At 41.8% G+C, this 19,560-nt stretch overlaps 1 protein-coding gene across 1 annotated transcript in view; it reads left to right on the top strand.

Annotated features, from left to right (window-relative positions):
- Positions 1–2,463: 2,463 nt before the first annotated feature.
- TNFRSF17 (TNF receptor superfamily member 17) overlaps positions 2,464–19,560 on the top strand; it is a 40,047-nt gene continuing 22,950 nt past the window's right edge. The window contains exons 1-2 of the mRNA XM_078664342.1: positions 2,464–2,635; positions 3,844–4,011. Coding sequence (XP_078520468.1) covers positions 2,518–2,635; positions 3,844–4,011 — 286 coding nt within the window. The 5' untranslated portion in view covers positions 2,464–2,517. The remainder of the gene's footprint in view (positions 2,636–3,843; positions 4,012–19,560) is intronic.

The raw sequence follows: 19,560 nt of genomic DNA, 5'->3' as shown, positions 1-19,560 counted from the left end.
AGCAATGGGAAATGTCCTGCAACCTGCACCAAAAGCAAGAAGCTCATATAAAATCCTTAATCTTAAAGCCAAGCCATCCAACTAGTCCTCACCTCTATGACGCTTGGCTATTCAGCTCACCTTGGCGGCCATTTCTTCTTGACAGCTCCATAACCAACACTCAAAGCGCTGCTGGTTACGCACTCCCCCAATCTTTTATGGATGATTGACTATACCGACTGAAGTGCAGATCCTAACTGCAATGACGACTCTGATGAAAACATGTATGAGGGCAACTTAAACTCAAACTCCCAGGATGACTTCCTTCTTTTTAGGTCTGACGTAATGGTGTTCGTGTTATTCATGGAAAACACATTGTGTTCTCAATATAATTCCTTCAGTCAATGGCTGTTTTTAGCTCATGAACCTACAACCATTGGCTGAAGGTTTGCCAATCACATCTTGATCAGATCAGCTCTGAGGAGTATTTTAGAGTCACTGTCTTCCTGATTGGTCTTTAGACGTATGCTTCTGCCTCTATTGAAATGCATTAGGGACTATTTTACATCTACAAAATACAGTCATCAAGTATAGTGAAAGCAATCATTTTTAATTGTTTTGCACTGCAACAGGTATTTGTTATTTCTTTTTTTCAGCACTGAATTCTGGACATCAAACGTATTGGCATCGCCAACGCTTGTTATTGCTATGTAGTGTGGCTAGCTGTGTTCTGCGGATGGATCTTCTTAAACATTTATTCTTTTTGCTTTGAGAATAAAATACTTGAAAAGGATGTGACAATGGTCAAATAGGTGACATCATTGGAAGTCAACGGTTGTAAAGTATACTCTTTACTAACTCTGGAGTTTGGGTGACTCTATGTAATTTACTTTGTGGCCACTCTGGCAACCAACCCGCTGCCGCCAATTAAACTGATTTTCTTTAACAGGAATACAATCAGAAGACCACAGAAGCCTGTTCAATATATTTGGAAACTAAACAGCCCCCAGCTTGCTGCCAGTGCTTCTCTGGCATGCCCGGGATTAGCAAAGCTGCTAAGTTCTCTAATGCAAGCAAGGAAAATGAACCCCTCTATCCCAAATTCAGTAGTAATAGGCAACAACAGTTGTAGCACAGCGGGCATGGCCCCGCTGCACCTGACTTGCAATGAAAGCTACGCCCCTGCAGGGCCGACTTTAGCGCTGTTGGCGCCGGGTGCGACCATCTTTTTTGGCGCCCACCGAGACCTTTCTCCACCGATTGCCTCACTACCACCCTGCAACCGTGCTCCTCACTACCACCCTGCAACCGTGCTCCTCATCTCTCCATAGCCCCTCTCTCACATGCATTTCGTTTGTTATATATCGCCACTCATGCCAGTGTATGGTGTCAGAGCACATTACATCACACACACATTATACAGAGACATTGAGTCATACATGTGTAAATCAGTCTGTAGGCAATGTTACATAAAATAAGGAGGATTACAAGGTTTATGACTCACATGTCATTCATACTAGTAGGCAGTATATTTTTGAAATGTTTGATCTGGAGAAGCACACACTCAGGATCTGATGCTTTCAGTGGCATTACGAAAGCCCCTGCGGTGTGGGGGCCCCGAGCTTTGGGAGCCCCCTGCAGCACTGGCTGGTCCCTGGCCTGAGAGCTCAAAGTTGGTTCTGGAGTGTGGGGGGCCCCTTCATGTACTTTGCGACAGGGGCCCTGGGTGCACCTGGGGAGGTGGTCGCACCCCCCTTAAGGAAGCCCTTCTGGGACTGGATCCACTTTATAAGGCCCGCCACTTCAGGGGTCCCCCTCTATGGGAAGCCCGCACAACCCTTTGTAGCAGCATTAGAATAATGAAAGAATGTGGAAACCTATACCCTGAAGTGTGTATGCAGCTTCCTTGATGACAGTTCATTTGCCAATATGATATATTAGGTGTGAAACTTATGAACTGCAAGTTCAAAAGTATTTTTATGACAAAAGCAGTAATTTACTGAGCTAGCCACAGTTATGTGGTCTGCATGGTACATGTGCTTTGCAGCAGGCATATTAACCCACCGTGCTACTTTATAGCGAGTCAAAACTGCCACTAGACAAATCTCCATCTCTCTCCTGCTAGAACATTAATCATCAGAGTTAGTTTGACATTTTTATTATTGCCTGAAAACTGCTGGACACAGAAGGAACTCTGCAACAGGAGCTTTTAAACAGACAGGTTATTTCTAAACGCCCCCTCCCCCACCACACTCACTCCTTCTCTGTGTCGGTTCCCTTTCAATGTATACGAAATTCCCTGCAACTACATAGTTACTGTAGAAACTTGAATCAGCACCGCGTATGCAAATGAGCCCGAGCCCCTGGGGAGCGAAGGGTGATGGGAAACTCCTGCAGTCGACACCCTGCGCCCCACTGACGCATCTCTCAGTTTAGACGCCCTTATCTGTTCCATCTGATTGCTGATGCACGGTTGAAGCTAACCTTAAGTAGCCCGTGCTCCTGTCGTCTGGTTAACTTTAGAACAAGTCATCGCCCATGGCTCGCCCTTGCCTTACAGATCAGTATTTTGACTCGCTCCTGCAGGCTTGTCGCTCGTGTCAGCTGCGGTGCTCCAGGTCGCCGCCGTCCGTCTGTCAGCGGTACTGCCACTCTTGTAAGTTGTTCTCTGTTTTTTTGCAAGCCTTTCTTCAGAAATGTCCTGAGAAAGAATGACAGCCAGCAGCCTCGCTTGGCTCGTAATTACACTTTCTGTGGTCCACCTGTAGGCGCAGGAGCGTAGCTAACAAATAGTGCAGCAGGCGCAGTGACACCGGGGCACGCTGAACCGTTTGTTGCTGTTTTCCTAGCAGTCCAGCAGTAAGTGGGTCCGTTTGCCTTGCTTGCCCCTGGGTCGACGGCACCCCTGCTACGCCACTCGGTGCCTTTTCCGTCCCTCAGAAGTTTTTATTGTAATATCACAACCTTTATCCTCTCAAATTGTTTCTATAAAATGCTTATTGGACTATAGTAAGGATTTTTTCAGGGTCGAACTGGTAAATCGGACAATGGACCGGTACCCTTGTGCCAGCTGTGTGCCACTTTTTTTGGGCCAGCGTGGTGGCCGCTTTGGGCTGTGTCTGTGCTGTTCCGTGGCCAGTGGGGGCCTGAGCTGCCGTTCCAGAGACAGATGGGTCTCTACTACCTCCCTTTTACTAACAGCGTGAAGGTGTCATTCCTAGTCTCACGCTGGGCCAACCCATTAATTTATGCAGATTGAGCGGGGGCAGGGGGCCTGAGCAGAAGTGGCCGCATTTAATTGCAAGTGTGGTTCTCCAGTGTGAACTAATCCCTGCACAAAGAGCCCTGGCAACATTTGCATTTTTTTTAAATCTCAGTGAAGTTAAGAAAACATGGCTCTCTTAGAGAACCCCCTCCTTCTTTTTATAATACTTAAATTAAAACACTTGAGCAGAGTTTTGCGAAAAGGCGCAGTCTTCACAGGGGCACTTTTTTAGAGTGCCCGGGCCTATTTTTGATCCCAATCCAACCCTGGTTATTTTAGTAGGTATTGATAAACATGGCTGCTTCAATCACGTGATTCTGCGGCTACATCGTTTTCGGCATGATTATGAATTGAGCACACGTGCCACATACTGCAATATCTAGTGCACACGTTGCAGATTGTAGCAAAAGACGTTTCCAGAACAACAGGATAAAAAGCAGAAACAATCTACTGCAGAGCATCTGACAGCTCCATGGGGCACTTGAAAAGGATGGCTACTGTGTTAATTTGAGGTAGCCTAATGTGGCATAAAATAAGGTTTGCATCGCATGTAGTTGAGAAATGCACCCGTGACGCTCATGCCTTTCCTCTTTTTAAAGCTGCCGTAGGATCGATGAAAGCCACGGCAAAAGATACACATGAGAACCTGTGGATTTGCCTTGGAACAGTATTGTTTCTAACAGCGACAGTGCTCACACTGCTCACACTGTCTCTCATATTCAGGAAGTTACGCCCTACGTACTTGAGGAGTCAAGCTGAGCAGACAGGTAAGGCGAGTTGGGCCTATTTTATTCCTTCAAACATTTGTCTGAATGTTATGTCGCGCAAAAGACCCCTTACCCACCCCTAACCCTAAAAACACCCCTACATGCTTATACCATTGCCCATCCCATACCTGTAAAAATTCCCTTACCACCTTATACCCCGATCACCGATAAGCCCTAAAAACACCCTAAACACCCAATACCCTTACCCATTTCTAAACCCCAAATATGCCCTTACCACCCAATACCCTTACCCACCCCTTGACCCAACCATACTCTCACCACCATATACCCCTACCCACCCCCAAGCCTTAAAAACATATGTACCCACCACAAACTCTAACAATACCCTTACCACCCCATATCCTTAAACACCCCTAAACCCCAAAACACATTACCAGCATATTCTCTGACCCAACCGTAAACCCTAAAACCCCCTTACCACCCAATACCCTTTCTCCCCTATTCTGTAAAACTACCCTTACCACCTTTTACCCCTACCCACCCATTAACCTGTAGTGTAGTTCCTATCTTCCCAATAGGCTCTGCGCATTGGAATAATACCTACAGCAGTAAAGGCCTAGGCCAGACGTTAACTAGGTCTACTACTGTCGATACTAGACTTAAAGTTTTGGGTTTGCCAGCGTAGCTCAGAGTTCACTAGAAACTTTCTCGAATGTTCAAGGAGGAATTAACTTCCCTGATTAGACAAGAAGGGATTTAGTTTCTGACAACCATAGAACATGACAACTTTGCTCTCCCCTAATCAAGAGTCAATCTCGAGAGTCGTGTGAACAAAAGGCAAATTATTTTACTCAGTCAGTACGTGCATTCTTAGTCTCATCAGAATGTAGAGAAAAGGAAGAGACGGGCGTGTTCAATAAAAAGGTGTTATTTATTGATCAGTCTCTTTTCTCATACAAGAGAAATGGATCGATATTATTGCAATACTTATAGTTAAGTAAAGTGCATACATTAAAAGCAATAGTATAAAATAATACTGTAAAAACATTGATATGGTTTCTAAGCCATAAGATGTTTTAAAATGAATAAAATATATTATATACACATATACATTTGACTAAACGTACTCAACTGGTGTTTCTAGATACGCCTACCCCGTGTACCTGACCTAAGTCTAATACGTGGGCGGGAATAGAAAGTTACAGTTTAAGTTACGTTTGTTTTTGCCAAGTGAATAACTAAAGAATTCTCTGTGAGGGGTTATTCAGTTCTGTACCTGGAATTTAGGATGAATGAGGAATGGTATCTCTCTCTCTGGTCTCGATATTCCAGGCTGCCTGCGAGGGCTACCCGGAAACGCCGGTGCTGGATTCTCGGCAGGAGAAAGCAGCGCGTCTCTCAGCGCGTCAGAAAGGCGGGGCTGCGCCAGCGGGGTCTGCTCTGCTCTTGGCTTCGGCAAGTATGGCTGCTCCGTCTCGTCACCACGCGTGTGTTTGCATATGGCAAGATCGGTAATATTTATACCTTTAAGGTGCCGAGATTGACGTAAGGATGGACATAGATACGTCAATAAAGATGTCATACGACTTGCTCGTTAGCACATTCTTTTACTAAAGTTCTCGGTGAAATCAAAACAATGGCCGCAGGGTTTTGCCCAGGTTGTCATAGGTTTGATTTGTTATGAGAACTCCGTATGCCTTATCAGGGGCTGGAGGAATATCGCTTGTCTAATTAGATCGCAAGTGTTATGACCTAATCAGATAACACGTTCCTGTGCCGTAGTGTGACTGCGTCAGATAACGGTATCTGCATCATGGGGGTTTTCTGCCTCATGGGCTGACTGCTAGTTAACTTGTTGGTTTGTTTAACTAGAATAGGGTCAGGAATAGGGGGATCGATTCAGAACCTATAGGAATACATGACACCCACTCCACGCTAACTATGGACATATTTACTAATCTAGGCATAGTATAACATAGTACAACATACTATAGAGTAGTGTGTATACCTTACCACCCCAAAATACATAAATGCATTTTGAAATTTTCAAATATACTGAAAAAAATTGCAGACATATATATATGGTATGCACTCAAGCTGTAGAAAAATGCCAAAGTAATCGCATTTGTATACATTATTGCTTATTTGGTATATGAGAATTACACATGAAATGGTTTCTTACAGAAAAAAGTTTCGAGACCATTCCATCACAGAATAAAATATCTTTATGAACATGCCAGCGGGCAGCTAATGTCTATAAGCTATCTAAAATTTAGAAACCTCAGTTCTCTAAGAATAGTTCTTACTTTAAGCAGAAGATAGTGTCCCGAAAAATATGCAAAAATATTTGGGGCTGCTGGAAAAACTGCTGTCCGTGAACTGGAGCGAAAATGTTCATGTGACTTTATTTTTAAAGTTGAAGGCCGAATTCAGGGAACGCCGTGTGCGAGCTTGCTCAAAAGTCTCTATTTCTGTTCGGGTGAGAACATCATATCATTTAGGCTTTCGAAAAAACTGTCAACAGCTTCCTGGGAAAGTTCCACTAACTTGGAAATAGGTGTAATCATGCATTCTTGCGCATGATTGTCTCCATTGACATTCTGATTTGCATTACTGACAGAAGGTCGTACCTGTTCGATGCTGCTTTCATCTTGAACTTCACTACCCATCAATCGTAGTGGTGAAGCTTCCACGAATGCCGTCATCAGGATTGGTAGCCTTTGAGGGCAGCACAAAGCATGAACCTTGATCGGGCTCAACAATGTTTCTGCATCCATCGGCGCATCCGATTGTAGCGTCAGACAGGTGTCTAACACGCATTCTTCTCCGCATAGCAGACACCTCAATACAGGTAAAACACATCTTTGCCACATTGGTCGAAATGATAGAAACCAAGTCATGTTCAGGTCTCTAAGCCGGGAGAGTCCCAGGATTTTTGATATCCGGTCCCGGTATCCAATGGCTAGGATTGTTTCTTCCCTTGTCGCAAGAGTTTTGTCTGTGACATGGGTTGCCATAACGAAAAATAAGGACTAAGAATAGGATTCCTGCAATTAGTCCCAGGATCAGGGGAAGTCCGCCAAAAATCGAATGGACGAAATCTGGAAAAATACCCAGTATGGCTTTGAATGGTGTTAATGCCATCGAAAATACTGTCTTAAATACCTTTGAGACCCCATTGGTATCTGAAATATTTAAGATTTCATTCAGGATTTCCGCGAAATGTACGGGGGAATTAGTTGATAATAATGTATGTATCTCTGCAGTCGTCCTTGCGACTTGTAGATCATACGTTTCTTTTGATGACGAGAGCCTGGTAGGCGTCTGAAGAAGGACTGTTTTCATTCTGCTTAAAGTATCTATTCGAATAGAAGTAATTTTCAAATCGGGCCATGCCCTTGCCTCCCTGTCTGGGAAGGAGCTGGGGAACAATGTGCGTCCACAGCACTTGACCTTCGCAGTAGTAGTTACTAGATAAGGAGTCCCGGGCATAAGACTACAACATCTGCGGTCTACAATAAGAATGTAACTCCCATTATAGAGTCTTTGAAAGAATGGTTCTATTTCTGTTGCAGGTGCGCCTTGCTGGTGACATGAAAGGTTGTATGAATTCCCTTCACAGGCTCCATGCAAACTAATTCCGTTACACAGAAGTGTGCCACTCAGTGACATCGCACAATTGTTGCCACTAAGAAACACTTTCTGTCCTTTATTACTGACACATGCATGTGAATAGGGCAGGTTCCATGTTGTTTTAAGGTACCCCTTTCCCAATTTCTCGTACATGCCAGCCTGTATATATTTTTGGCAGTATTGAAACCTGAAGGTTGAGATTGGAATATTTATTATCCCATGTATTATCCATTCATTGACAGGTCGTTCTGACATTGTCATTGGTAATCTTTCTAGTTTTTCAATGCTCAAGATTGTATAATCAGCACCCTTTTGCGCCATACTGATTTGTCTATCAGTAAGGTTAAAGATTTGGAATAGTGACGTTGTGTTGATTAAACGCCAAGGCACATAGCCTGAACGCAGATTTTGTAACGTCCAGCCAAGCTGTACAATAGAACGCAATTGTGACTGACCGTGTTGTAATAGCAGTAAGTCTTGCGATAATATATCGATTGCTGACGACACAATGCTGTCCAAAGAAAAAATTCTGGAGGACAGAGTCATTAACCCATTGTCCACTACAGAAAGTGATTTTTCCAAATTAATACGGTCAATTTCCCGTATTCTCTCTGCTGTTTCAATTTGAGTAACCTTCCAGGCCTCATTGTATGCTGCATATACAGAGGCTGCTATGAAACGCTTTTGACGCTGTTTGCGTGGTCCCAAAGTGAAATCACGCAAGTCAGCACCATCAGTAAGTAAAGTTAGGTGTTGCTTAATTTCTGCCAGTGTGGAAGTTTGTAGCCATTGAAGGCATAATTTGCCCACACTGTAGGTGGTTATTATCCCTGGGTGATGTCTTTGAGGATATCTAGGGTCTGGCCTGGTCATTTTGAACCCCTGTGTTTTGTTCAGGAATCTGTCTTGACAGTTATTAGTATCTGTGGGCCAGATCAACCACTGTTTCCAATCAGGATGTGTTCTGTTTTGGTTTAATATATGTTTTACGTCTATCTCTTCACCTGTATCAGAGTTATTGCTAAACATTATTGGCTTTGGAATAGACGGTTTATTTAAATCTTTGATTTTGGCTAAGCCAAGACAGGTGGTCTGTTGAACAGTGTCATTTAAAAATATCATTTGTTCTGGGATCATGCAGGCTCTAAACAAAGCTTCTATACCCTGTACTTGCCATTCTTTTGTACCCCAAACACTTTTCAATTCAACATTTTTGTCCCAATAATCAAATCCAAAAGTATTCATTTGTTCAAAAAATGAGTCTGAATATAACAATTTTGTGTTGGTTATCATGGTTTTGGTTCCTGTCTTGTTCGACAATTTAAAATAAAATGTTTCAGCATTACTTGTGTTAAAACCTGAAAAATATGAATATTTGTCGTAAACGGTTCTTGAGCTCCCTTTTGGAGGTGTTGCACAATGTTCCCATTGATTATAATTTAAAACATTTCTAGGTTGTGCAGATCTATGTAAAAAGTGGTTACCATAGTGGTTATAGCAATACATACTGTCATAATTTGTAGAACCCTGCAAATAATCATGTTTGGTAAATTTAGCAGACATTACTAAGTCAGACATCATATTATTAATGCTTTCGAAGTCCCAATCATCAGCAATTGAGTTTGGTTTTGCAAAGTCACTCAATGAGATCTTAATTTGGTGTGGATATTTCAGGATCTCGACCGGACCATAAATTTCATAGTCAGTGTTGTCCCAGGCTACCCCACCCGGTATCGGATTGGCTGTGAAGTTGACTGAAGAAAGTTCTCTTTTCTCGATGTGTGAAGATGTGTGTGGTTTGAGGATCAAGTTGATTTTCTGACTTGCTGTGTCCATTTTTGCATATTTTCCCTCAATGAAGCGTCCCAAAGTTAGTATCATGATGAGCCAAAGTATGAGGATAAATGCACCAAAACCCACCCAAAATTCAATCCATGGGGAAATCAGATATGTTTCTTTCAGTTGTTTCAAAAATTCTTCAGCTTTGTCTTTAAAGGTTTTTGATGATGGCTGTGTCTTTGATTCGCTGAAGCCCTCAGAGGAATCATCGAAGTTAATGAAGTAGCCGGATGCAGTTCTGTCAATTGTTCCAATTGCTTCAGGATTACTGTTTCTTGCATTTTCACTTGGTACTTCATTATAGATTGGTGTGTCTCTGCTAAATGTTTTTATTTGGGTATTCAGAGGTCTTAGTTCTATTGCATTGTTGCATAGTCCTTGTTGTTCTTCTGTAGGCGTTTCGAATGTGATGAGCCTCTTCGTTAGGACCTCTGTACTGGTAGCAAACCTTGGTGTTCTGCTACTTATTGGGAGTCCACTTGGCCTACTGTTTGTTATCGGCCACATGTTGTGGTTTTACCAGGTCGATGGATACAACTCGGTTCTCCTTTTTTCCAGCAAGTGGCGGTAGTACAACTGATCTTGTCCCGTTGACAGACAAGACAGGAACTGCTTTTCTGTAAGAAGGCCCAAATTCCTTCTTTACCGCGATCTTTTCCCTGACTAGATCCCCGACTTTTGGAATCCAGACAGGTCTTGCTGGGACAGGTGGTGGTTCTTCAGTGGTTGTTGGCTGTTGTTTCAACTTTATGTTGCTCAGGTCTTTTCTTGTTTTGTTTAAGTCCTGCAAAATAGCCAAACGGTCTTTGATATCAAAGGTTTTTTCTTTCACCACTGAAGTCTGACTATCAATGTCAGAGATCATCATCCTAGTTCCAAATAATAATTCGTACGCACTGAATCCCTTCAGAGAATTTCTTGGCAAGTTATTGAGACTACGTTGGACACTTATTAGATGTTTGACCCACCCAGCTCCCGAACCTAATATCCTTTCCGCTATAGATTGCTTTATGCCTTGGTTTTTTCTTTACACCATCCCGTACCCTCAGGAAGGAAGTGAGAAGATTCCCGCTGGGCTATGCTCATTTGGTCATGTTTCCCCTCAGGCTTTTGGGCTAGAGTGAAAACAATGGTCAAACGTAGCATGCTCTTAGCGTATATGCCATTTAGACTCGCAAATCTTTGTATAACAGTCCGGACGTCAGCCGAGTGCTGGTGATCTACATTATAAGTGGAACTAGCCTGTATATGTTAATCGCAACCCTTCCTTTTTACTCCTGATTTTTTCTGGAGTAGAACGACGAGGTATTAAACTGTTTCTTTCCCCACTGCGATCTCTGTTGCAGTTTGGGCAGTTTTTTACAAACATGGTATGACGCAGGCTCATGCCTGGCCACCAGTACCTTGATTGTAATTCTTTCAGAGAATCTTTTAGTTTAAGGTGTCTGAGACCCTCGCCCATATGTGCGTCTGCGATTAACAAGTTTCTCCTGTCCATGTTTGGAATCACCCTATCCCCCACTCCAGGGATTCGAGCAAAAGGGACGGAGTTTGCATCGATTATGTATGTATAATTGAGTGGATAGTTGATCGGTAACGCTGAGCAGTCGCCTTTTGATGATGTTTTCACCGCCAGCACTGTTTCACCGTCAATGTATTTTAATGTACGCTTTTTTCGAACTACGGGAGCCGATTTAGTGGCTGCCGCTGCGGCTGTTTCAGCCAATGAATTCCCTACAACGTGAACGCCATCACGCTGATGACTCAGTGAGTGAGTCACGTGAGTCTTTGGTAGTTCTTTTTGTAAAAGAGCTATTTGTTCCCAGAGCAGTTTCTGCTTTATTGGTGCATCTGTGTCATCTTTGTAACCTTTTTGAATCCATGTCTGCAAATCGCTGTTATATGATTTGACGCAGTAATATGAATCTGACACTATAAGTGTCGGGAATTCGCGATCCGCATTATCTAGCGCCATTTTTAAAGCTAATATTTCAGTTTGTTGTTCTGAATTACTTTCTACTGAGTGTGTCTTTGTTAATAGAGGTTTTAGTTTACCTCCGCGCCACACTTCTTTTGTAATCTCACATGTGGGGTTGTATGATTGTTCTCCCCAAACGGAGGGTTGAGCATGTCCGTCTGTATAGATTACACAGGCGTAATGTCGTAAAGGCAGAATGTCGATTGGCAGAGGATATGTTTCTTCATATTCTAGATTTTTTAATTCTTCTACTTCTGGATCAAAGTAGTAGTATACTTTGTCCGTTGTGATAGAATTCACCCATTGTATCCATTCCGGATTCAATGCTGTTGTTGGTAAATTCCACGGTGTTGTTAGTGCCTCAAAGGCTGATTTTGCCGTTCTGACTGTGATATGTCTACCGTCCGCTTGATCTTTCTCTCTAGCTATTGCGGTTTGAACTGCATGAACAATTTTTTCTTTGTTGCTGAATTTCTGTTCAGCTTCTTTGTACAAGTGTGATTTGAATGCAATTGGTACCTTTTCCCCCTCATTAGAGGTCAGGTATGTGAATCCGCATCTCCCTGGGATGACTCGAATCACAAGATTGCGTGTGTTATCATGTGTTTCTAATTTTGTTTTAATTAGCATGTCTGTTTTTAAGGATCTCAGAATTTCTGTGTGTATTTGAGGTCCAATTGGATTTTTTAAAATCTGGTTTAATTAGATCATAAAGGGGTTTGACCCTTTCTGCGTAATTTGCAATGTATGTTCTTCCGAAATTTAGGAAGCCTAGAATCGACTGTAGGTTTTTTAGTGTTCTAGGTGCTTGGAGTACGGCACATTTCTCTAGGAAATTGTCAGCCAGGCTTTTGCCTTCGCTTGATAATTCATATCCTAAGAACAGGACTGTCAGATGGGCAATTCTGGATTTTTTAAAGTTGAATTTGTAACCCTCTGCAGCGAACCCAAGTATTATGGTGTTCACTCTTTTCAAGTGAGTCTCCAAGTCATCATCTGTTAAGTAAATGTCATCGACATAAGATAATGCTTCATCATCATATAGTTGTAGTAATTCTGTTACTCTCGCTGAGAATACCCCCGGACTGTTCTTGTACCCCTGGGCTAACCGACAGAATTGTTTTTGAGTGCCATTTACTGAGAATGCAGTTAAATATCTGCTCTCTGGTGCTATGTTTTGACAAAAGAATCCATTAGAGATGTCTAAGGTTGTTTTGTATTTTTTGCGCACTATGTTATTCATTAGTGCAGCACTGTGTGAGTTTTGCACTGCAAAAGTTTTGCAACATGTGTTAAGGTGTCGGTAATCCAAAACTAGACGATATGAATTGTCTGGTTTGGAGACCGGAAATAAAGGGTTGTTCATTTGTGAGGTGCAAGTTTCAATCACCCCCTGGTATTCTAGCTGATCTAGTATTTCATTTACCTGTTTTTTAGCTTCTTGCTTAATTGGGTACTGCCTTTCTGCAGTAGGTTGTGATTTTAACTGGATTTTGTGAGGAGGAGAATCCTCATCCCATCCTACATGATCTTTATATAAAGCAGGTGCTAGAGCCACTGCCCACTTTCTAGCAAGTGTGTATTTTTTATGAATTGGAATTTGATTTGAGAAGGCAGGCATAATTACTTCTTCGCCATGAGGGCACTCCCTGACAAACTCTGGTGGCCAGTCTTTTTCAGCTAGAAGGATGTCATAACCCTTGGAGAGGTTATCCCAAAATAGTCCCCTTATTTTCCTAGTCTTATCTCCCTCTATACGTAATGTTATCTCGTATATCTTGTGAGGTTTGCTAACCCTGGTGTCTGCAGTTTCCACTTGAAGATATTCATTTGTGTCCACTGTCTCCAGATGATTCATAAGGACTTTGCGAGCTATGCTCACTTCTGCTGCGCTGTCTAGCATTGTCTGAGCCCACTCTCCGTTTTTCAGTTGTGTCCTCAGTATTCTCGGTATTGTTAACTACCTTGATACTGGCTACCTTCTTTTTTGGAAATTGTAATTTCTTTTTTAGTTGAGCAGGTTCCTTGTCTTTGGACTTGGCGTGCTCTTCTCTTTGTTCTGATCGTCCTCTTCTTTCCGATTTCTGCGAGGAAGTCTGAAAAGATTGAGAGGGACGCGTATCAATGTCTTGATATCTATCAGGTTTTTTTATATTATCCCTATTTCTAAGGTTATATCTTTTCCCAGAGGGGTCACTCTGGGGTGACCTGTGTCTTTGGTTCGGAGATTTCTCTCTTCGCCTAGGAGACCTTCCTCTGGACTGGAATTTCTTTTCTTTAGGATTGGATTGTTTGTTTCCATCCCAGTTCTTTTTTGGTGAATTATTATTAAAAAATATTTTTTCTGGACTTTCAGTCAGTTGCGGTTTTACTGGTATTCCACCTAAACTATCTCTACCTAGTTCCTCATAGGATTTTTCTATGATGCTGGCAATTTCAGCTGGTTGGTCTGCTATATCTGTCTCTTTTAACCTCTGGCGGATCGCCACGTTGGCTGCTTCACCTTTTATGTTGGCTAATAATATAGCCGAGACCTGCTTGAAGTCTTTCAGTAATTTCATACCAAGAGTTAAAGCGGGTTCTGGACCGTATTCGTCTTGAATTTGTTTTTGCACATCTGGTATCACCGAAATGGATGGAACACCGTGCGTTTTTGTGTAGATGGAAGCAAAGACTGTACCCCAAGTGTCACAGTCCTCTATGTGTGGTGCGATTCCCATTGGGAGACAGATAGTCAGAATCCTGTGTTTTTCTAGCGGGGTGGTGTCAGGAAACACCGCCTCTATTTGGGTAATTTTCTGTGCCAACCAGAATGGTATTTGTTCCCGTTTAGCCGGTACTTTACCTAGGCAGGATTGGATGTTCTGTGGTGTAATTTTATTTGTGTTCCCCTGGTGAGGGGTCAGCTGTGGAAGTTTAATCGCTGGCTGAATTGTTGAAGTCCGCATCACATACTGAACTAATTGTCTATGAATTTTTATTAATTGTTTTAGCTGTGTTAACAGCTCTGCTGCAGACATCCCATTGATGTCTGGATGTGGTGTGTATCCGGCTAGGACCGGCCACGTTGCTCCTGGTCTACCTAAAGGACCGAGCCTGGTGATGTGATTATTATGTTTTAGGGCGCCATCAAATAAGAGCAAATGCTCTTGGAATTTGAGTGGTACTTCCACCTCCTCGAAAGGAGTGTACTCATTAGGAGGTTCCTCTATTTTGTAATAGTGGAAGTACTTTGTTACAGCATTTGCTGCTGGAAAATGTATCCATGAATAATATACCTCTGTCTGCCGATATTCGTGTGCCTCAATTACGAATATGACTGTGCCACCTCTAGGTGTCAGTCCATTTTCTATAAGTTTCAAGGTTATAGATTTTCTTTTAATGACCGGGATGAGTATTATATCCGGGTCTGCATTTTGTAGTGCAGTATCAGCTTCTGCTATGTCAGCTGCTAATCTAACTGCCTCTCTTTCTTCATCACTTTCTGACATTTTACTGTCCTGAAGGTTATTTTGTTTGTTTGCAGATCAGGTTTCTTATGGAAACAAAGATTAGATGCACAATATTTTGGAACTGTTTATCCTTCAACGTTGACTATACCAAGAACCATACATAGGAGTTCCCTCCTGCGAGGTATGGCGGATATAACCTTTCACCCACTCCAGACGTCTTTGGAGTATTTGGGAAAAGGGGTCTGAGTGAGAAAGCACGACTGAGTTACTCTAAATGTCTTACGTTAGTTTTATCGCCCTTTCCAAACGCGTTGGGCGCCATGTAGTGTAGTTCCTATCTTCCCAATAGGCTCTGCGCATTGGAATAATACCTACAGCAGTAAAGGCCTAGGCCAGACGTTAACTAGGTCTACTACTGTCGATACTAGACTTAAAGTTTTGGGTTTGCCAGCGTAGCTCAGAGTTCACTAGAAACTTTCTCGAATGTTCAAGGAGGAATTAACTTCCCTGATTAGACAAGAAGGGATTTAGTTTCTGACAACCATAGAACATGACAACTTTGCTCTCCCCTAATCAAGAGTCAATCTCGAGAGTCGTGTGAACAAAAGGCAAATTATTTTACTCAGTCAGTACGTGCATTCTTAGTCTCATCAGAATGTAGAGAAAAGGAAGAGACGGGCGTGTTCAATAAAAAGGTGTTATTTATTGATCAGTCTCTTTTCTCATACAAGAGAAATGGATCGATATTATTGCAATACTTATAGTTAAGTAAAGTGCATACATTAAAAGCAATAGTATAAAATAATACTGTAAAAACATTGATATGGTTTCTAAGCCATAAGATGTTTTAAAATGAATAAAATATATTATATACACATATACATTTGACTAAACGTACTCAACTGGTGTTTCTAGATACGCCTACCCCGTGTACCTGACCTAAGTCTAATACGTGGGCGGGAATAGAAAGTTACAGTTTAAGTTACGTTTGTTTTTGCCAAGTGAATAACTAAAGAATTCTCTGTGAGGGGTTATTCAGTTCTGTACCTGGAATTTAGGATGAATGAGGAATGGTATCTCTCTCTCTGGTCTCGATATTCCAGGCTGCCTGCGAGGGCTACCCGGAAACGCCGGTGCTGGATTCTCGGCAGGAGAAAGCAGCGCGTCTCTCAGCGCGTCAGAAAGGCGGGGCTGCGCCAGCGGGGTCTGCTCTGGGCTTCGGCAAGTATGGCTGCTCCGTCTCGTCACCACGCGTGTGTTTGCATATGGCAAGATCGGTAATATTTATACCTTTAAGGTGCCGAGATTGACGTAAGGATGGACATAGATACGTCAATAAAGATGTCATACGACTTGCTCGTTAGCACATTCTTTTACTAAAGTTCTCGGTGAAATCAAAACAATGGCCGCAGGGTTTTGCCCAGGTTGTCATAGGTTTGATTTGTTATGAGAACTCCGTATGCCTTATCAGGGGCTGGAGGAATATCGCTTGTCTAATTAGATCGCAAGTGTTATGACCTAATCAGATAACACGTTCCTGTGCCGTAGTGTGACTGCGTCAGATAACGGTATCTGCATCATGGGGGTTTTCTGCCTCATGGGCTGACTGCTAGTTAACTTGTTGGTTTGTTTAACTAGAATAGGGTCAGGAATAGGGGGATCGATTCAGAACCTATAGGAATACATGACAAACCCTGAAAACACCCTTATCACCCCATACCCTTACCCACCCTTAAACGTAAAAAATACCCTTACCACACATACTCTTACCACCCCTAAACCCGAAAAATATCCATACCATGTTATACCCCTACCTGCCCCAAACCCTAAAACACCCTTACCACTCTATTCTCTTACCCCAAAAACCTAAAAACACTCTTATCACCCAATAGCCTTCGCTATCTCTAAACCATGAAAATACCCTTCCCACCCTAAACCCCGACCCAACACTAAACCACACAAACACACTGAGCACCCAATACCCTTTCCCACCCTAAACCCTATATATTCTCCAAAATAATCAAAGGTTAAAGAAACATTATAGTTATGTGAAAACATAGCGTTTTAAACTCTAAAAACCACAGAAATTCACCAATCATACTTATCTCAAGTAACTATATCTCGTGCTGTAAGGTGACTATAACTTGTCCCCTGCCATGCACAGTTTTCACTTCAATAATTTCACTGCAAATGTTCCAGTGACATCAATTATGTCTAGGCTTTCCTGTTTTCAGTTTCTTTTTTTGGTAAATTCTTGTGGGGTTTTTACATTGATTTCAATACCTTAAAAAACAGTGGTTATCAGTGGCTACACATTTCGATGCTGTTAAAAACAACAGAACAGTGTTTTCTGGTGTTTATGGGACATTTTGCATTTATTATTGCTTGCTTTCTGCACTAAGAGTGCAGGGTATATCGGCAGTGCACATACAGTGTATATGAGGTCCAAATAAATGTTTACAAATCAAACTTATTGTAGTACACCATACAGTACTTCTTCAGTGAGTCTTTGGTCATGCACGCTCGCTCTTTCCGTCCCATACAAAACTTTTATCTGGGAAAATGCCCTCTCAATATTGGCCCTTGAGACGGGCAACACCTCAACAGCCAGTACGCAATTTGCTAACTCTGGCATCTGATATAGCTTTCCATGCCAATACTGGTGCACCTGAGGATTGCGATTCTAGGGACAGGTTCTTCAAGACTTGCGTTGAACTGGGCGCACATGCCCTCCGAGTTACTGAAGCAGTCAAAAATGAAGCAGTACTTTTCAAAGTCTGGAGAAAACGCCCCTTCACGGAAGGAATCTAGAACTTGAGCAAAGTACCACAGTGAGGCCTCATTGACTTCAAATGCCATGGTTGGTAAACTGACATTTCTCTGCGTCAATGCAAGCCATTTTTCATGCATTGTGAAAATAAAATTTCCTGAATTGCTCCTCAACATTTCTTTGCTTACCGAGTGGCAAGCGTTCTAACATGGAACATGTTGCAGTGCCAACGTCACTAAAAAGAGTTGCCCAGTCTACACTTGAGATGTTTCACATCAACACCAATTACGCTGCTTCCTTGGTAGTTTACCTTTTTCACATCACTATCAATATGCGACCGAGATCCTCACATTTCTTGCCTTTGGCACCCTCACTAAGCAAAAATTCTTTAAATGATTGCCACATGGATAATATAGCATTCATGGCCTCTAGGTCTGAGAACCACCGGCTAAATTACACAGTCGGATGACTCTTACTTTATGCCGCACAAAGCAAAAAATTAGAAATATTTGTGTTTTAGTTCCCCCTCATAACGAAATAGTGCCCCAGAATCGACTACAAAGTCAATAGCTTTCTTCTTTAACTCTGAAGAATGAAAAGATGCTTTCAGGATACCATCTAGCAAGTGGGAAGGATCTCTTACTCTGAAGCACTTCAGCTTAGGTATCAATTGTAATAGGTCATCACACAGCGTTTTCATATACGTAGCTGAATCACTGTAAATACAAACAATATCACTCCAATCTTTGTTGAACTTGATATGAACTTTTTGCAACAGCACTCCAAGTGACACTCCATTCCATATTTTCCAAAATTCTAGTGTCATGTTTTCACCATTATCCCAGACGCTTGATGAAAGCACTATTTTCACGTATACCTGTCACCACACCTTGCAGTGAATGTTTAAAATCTGAGGTGTTTGGCAATTCACCTACTATCAATACTGATTCACTAGAAAATGTGGCTGATATATCAAAGGGTTTCACCAATCCTCTGTCCGTGGGTAAATGTGTTGGCACATATTGGGAAAGATTCTTATGAAACCAGCAATTTTACCTATCAATATAAGAATCAAACCTAGCCAAAATATCAAATATGATTTTGATATTTCCTGATTCTCTACAAATTATAAAATAATTAAATAAGACCTAAAACATGCTTCTAAACCCTGCATCTTTAGACCCAAGACCACAAAACTGAAAAAAGCAAAAGGGAGAGGAAACAATATTTTAGTGACATCCCCAAACAACAAAACTCAAGCAGAATAATATTAGCCCATTCTTTCTTGCTGCTGCCTTGTATAATAAAGTTACATTGTATTGACCCCTTCAGGAGGGAGTAAAAATAACTCTTTTACTCTCCTTTTCCTTTCTTTGAATGGCATTTAGTTCTGATTCTGCAGGTGTTTACTCAGTGTTTATATGTTCAAACTGATTAGGGCTATTTCCTTTTCGGTGGGGTTTTATCAATTATTATACGTTTAAAGCTAAAACAGGATAGCCTACTTATGTCATAAACGGTATTATGAGTTATGTAATATGTAGGGTAATTAGCAGTGCATGGTGAGGTCGCACGTTATAGTTACCTTAGAGCATGCATTATAGTTATTTGCGATAACTATAACTACCACGTGTGAAAACGTTATGTTGATGTTATTTGAGGTGTCATCAGTAATGCCATAAATGATGTCAAAGAACCAGTCATGAGTGATGTTATATGTGATATCATAAGCAGTGCATGGTGGGTGTGCAAGTTATAGCTAGTGCTGCTAACTATAACTGGTTTATTTCTATGTTTTTTAAAGTTCAAAACATTGTTGTCATTGACAAATTCACCAAACTATAACATTACTTTACCTCTTTAGTTTCTTCAGTGAATTTCTATGTTTTTTTAAAACCAAAACAAATCTTTTTTTT

Source organism: Lissotriton helveticus, chromosome 10, assembly GCF_964261635.1.
Source record: "Lissotriton helveticus chromosome 10, aLisHel1.1, whole genome shotgun sequence".
NCBI lineage: Eukaryota > Metazoa > Chordata > Amphibia > Caudata > Salamandridae > Lissotriton > Lissotriton helveticus.
Note: the sequence above shows the minus strand (reverse complement) of the source record. Positions and strands in the feature narration are given on the sequence as shown.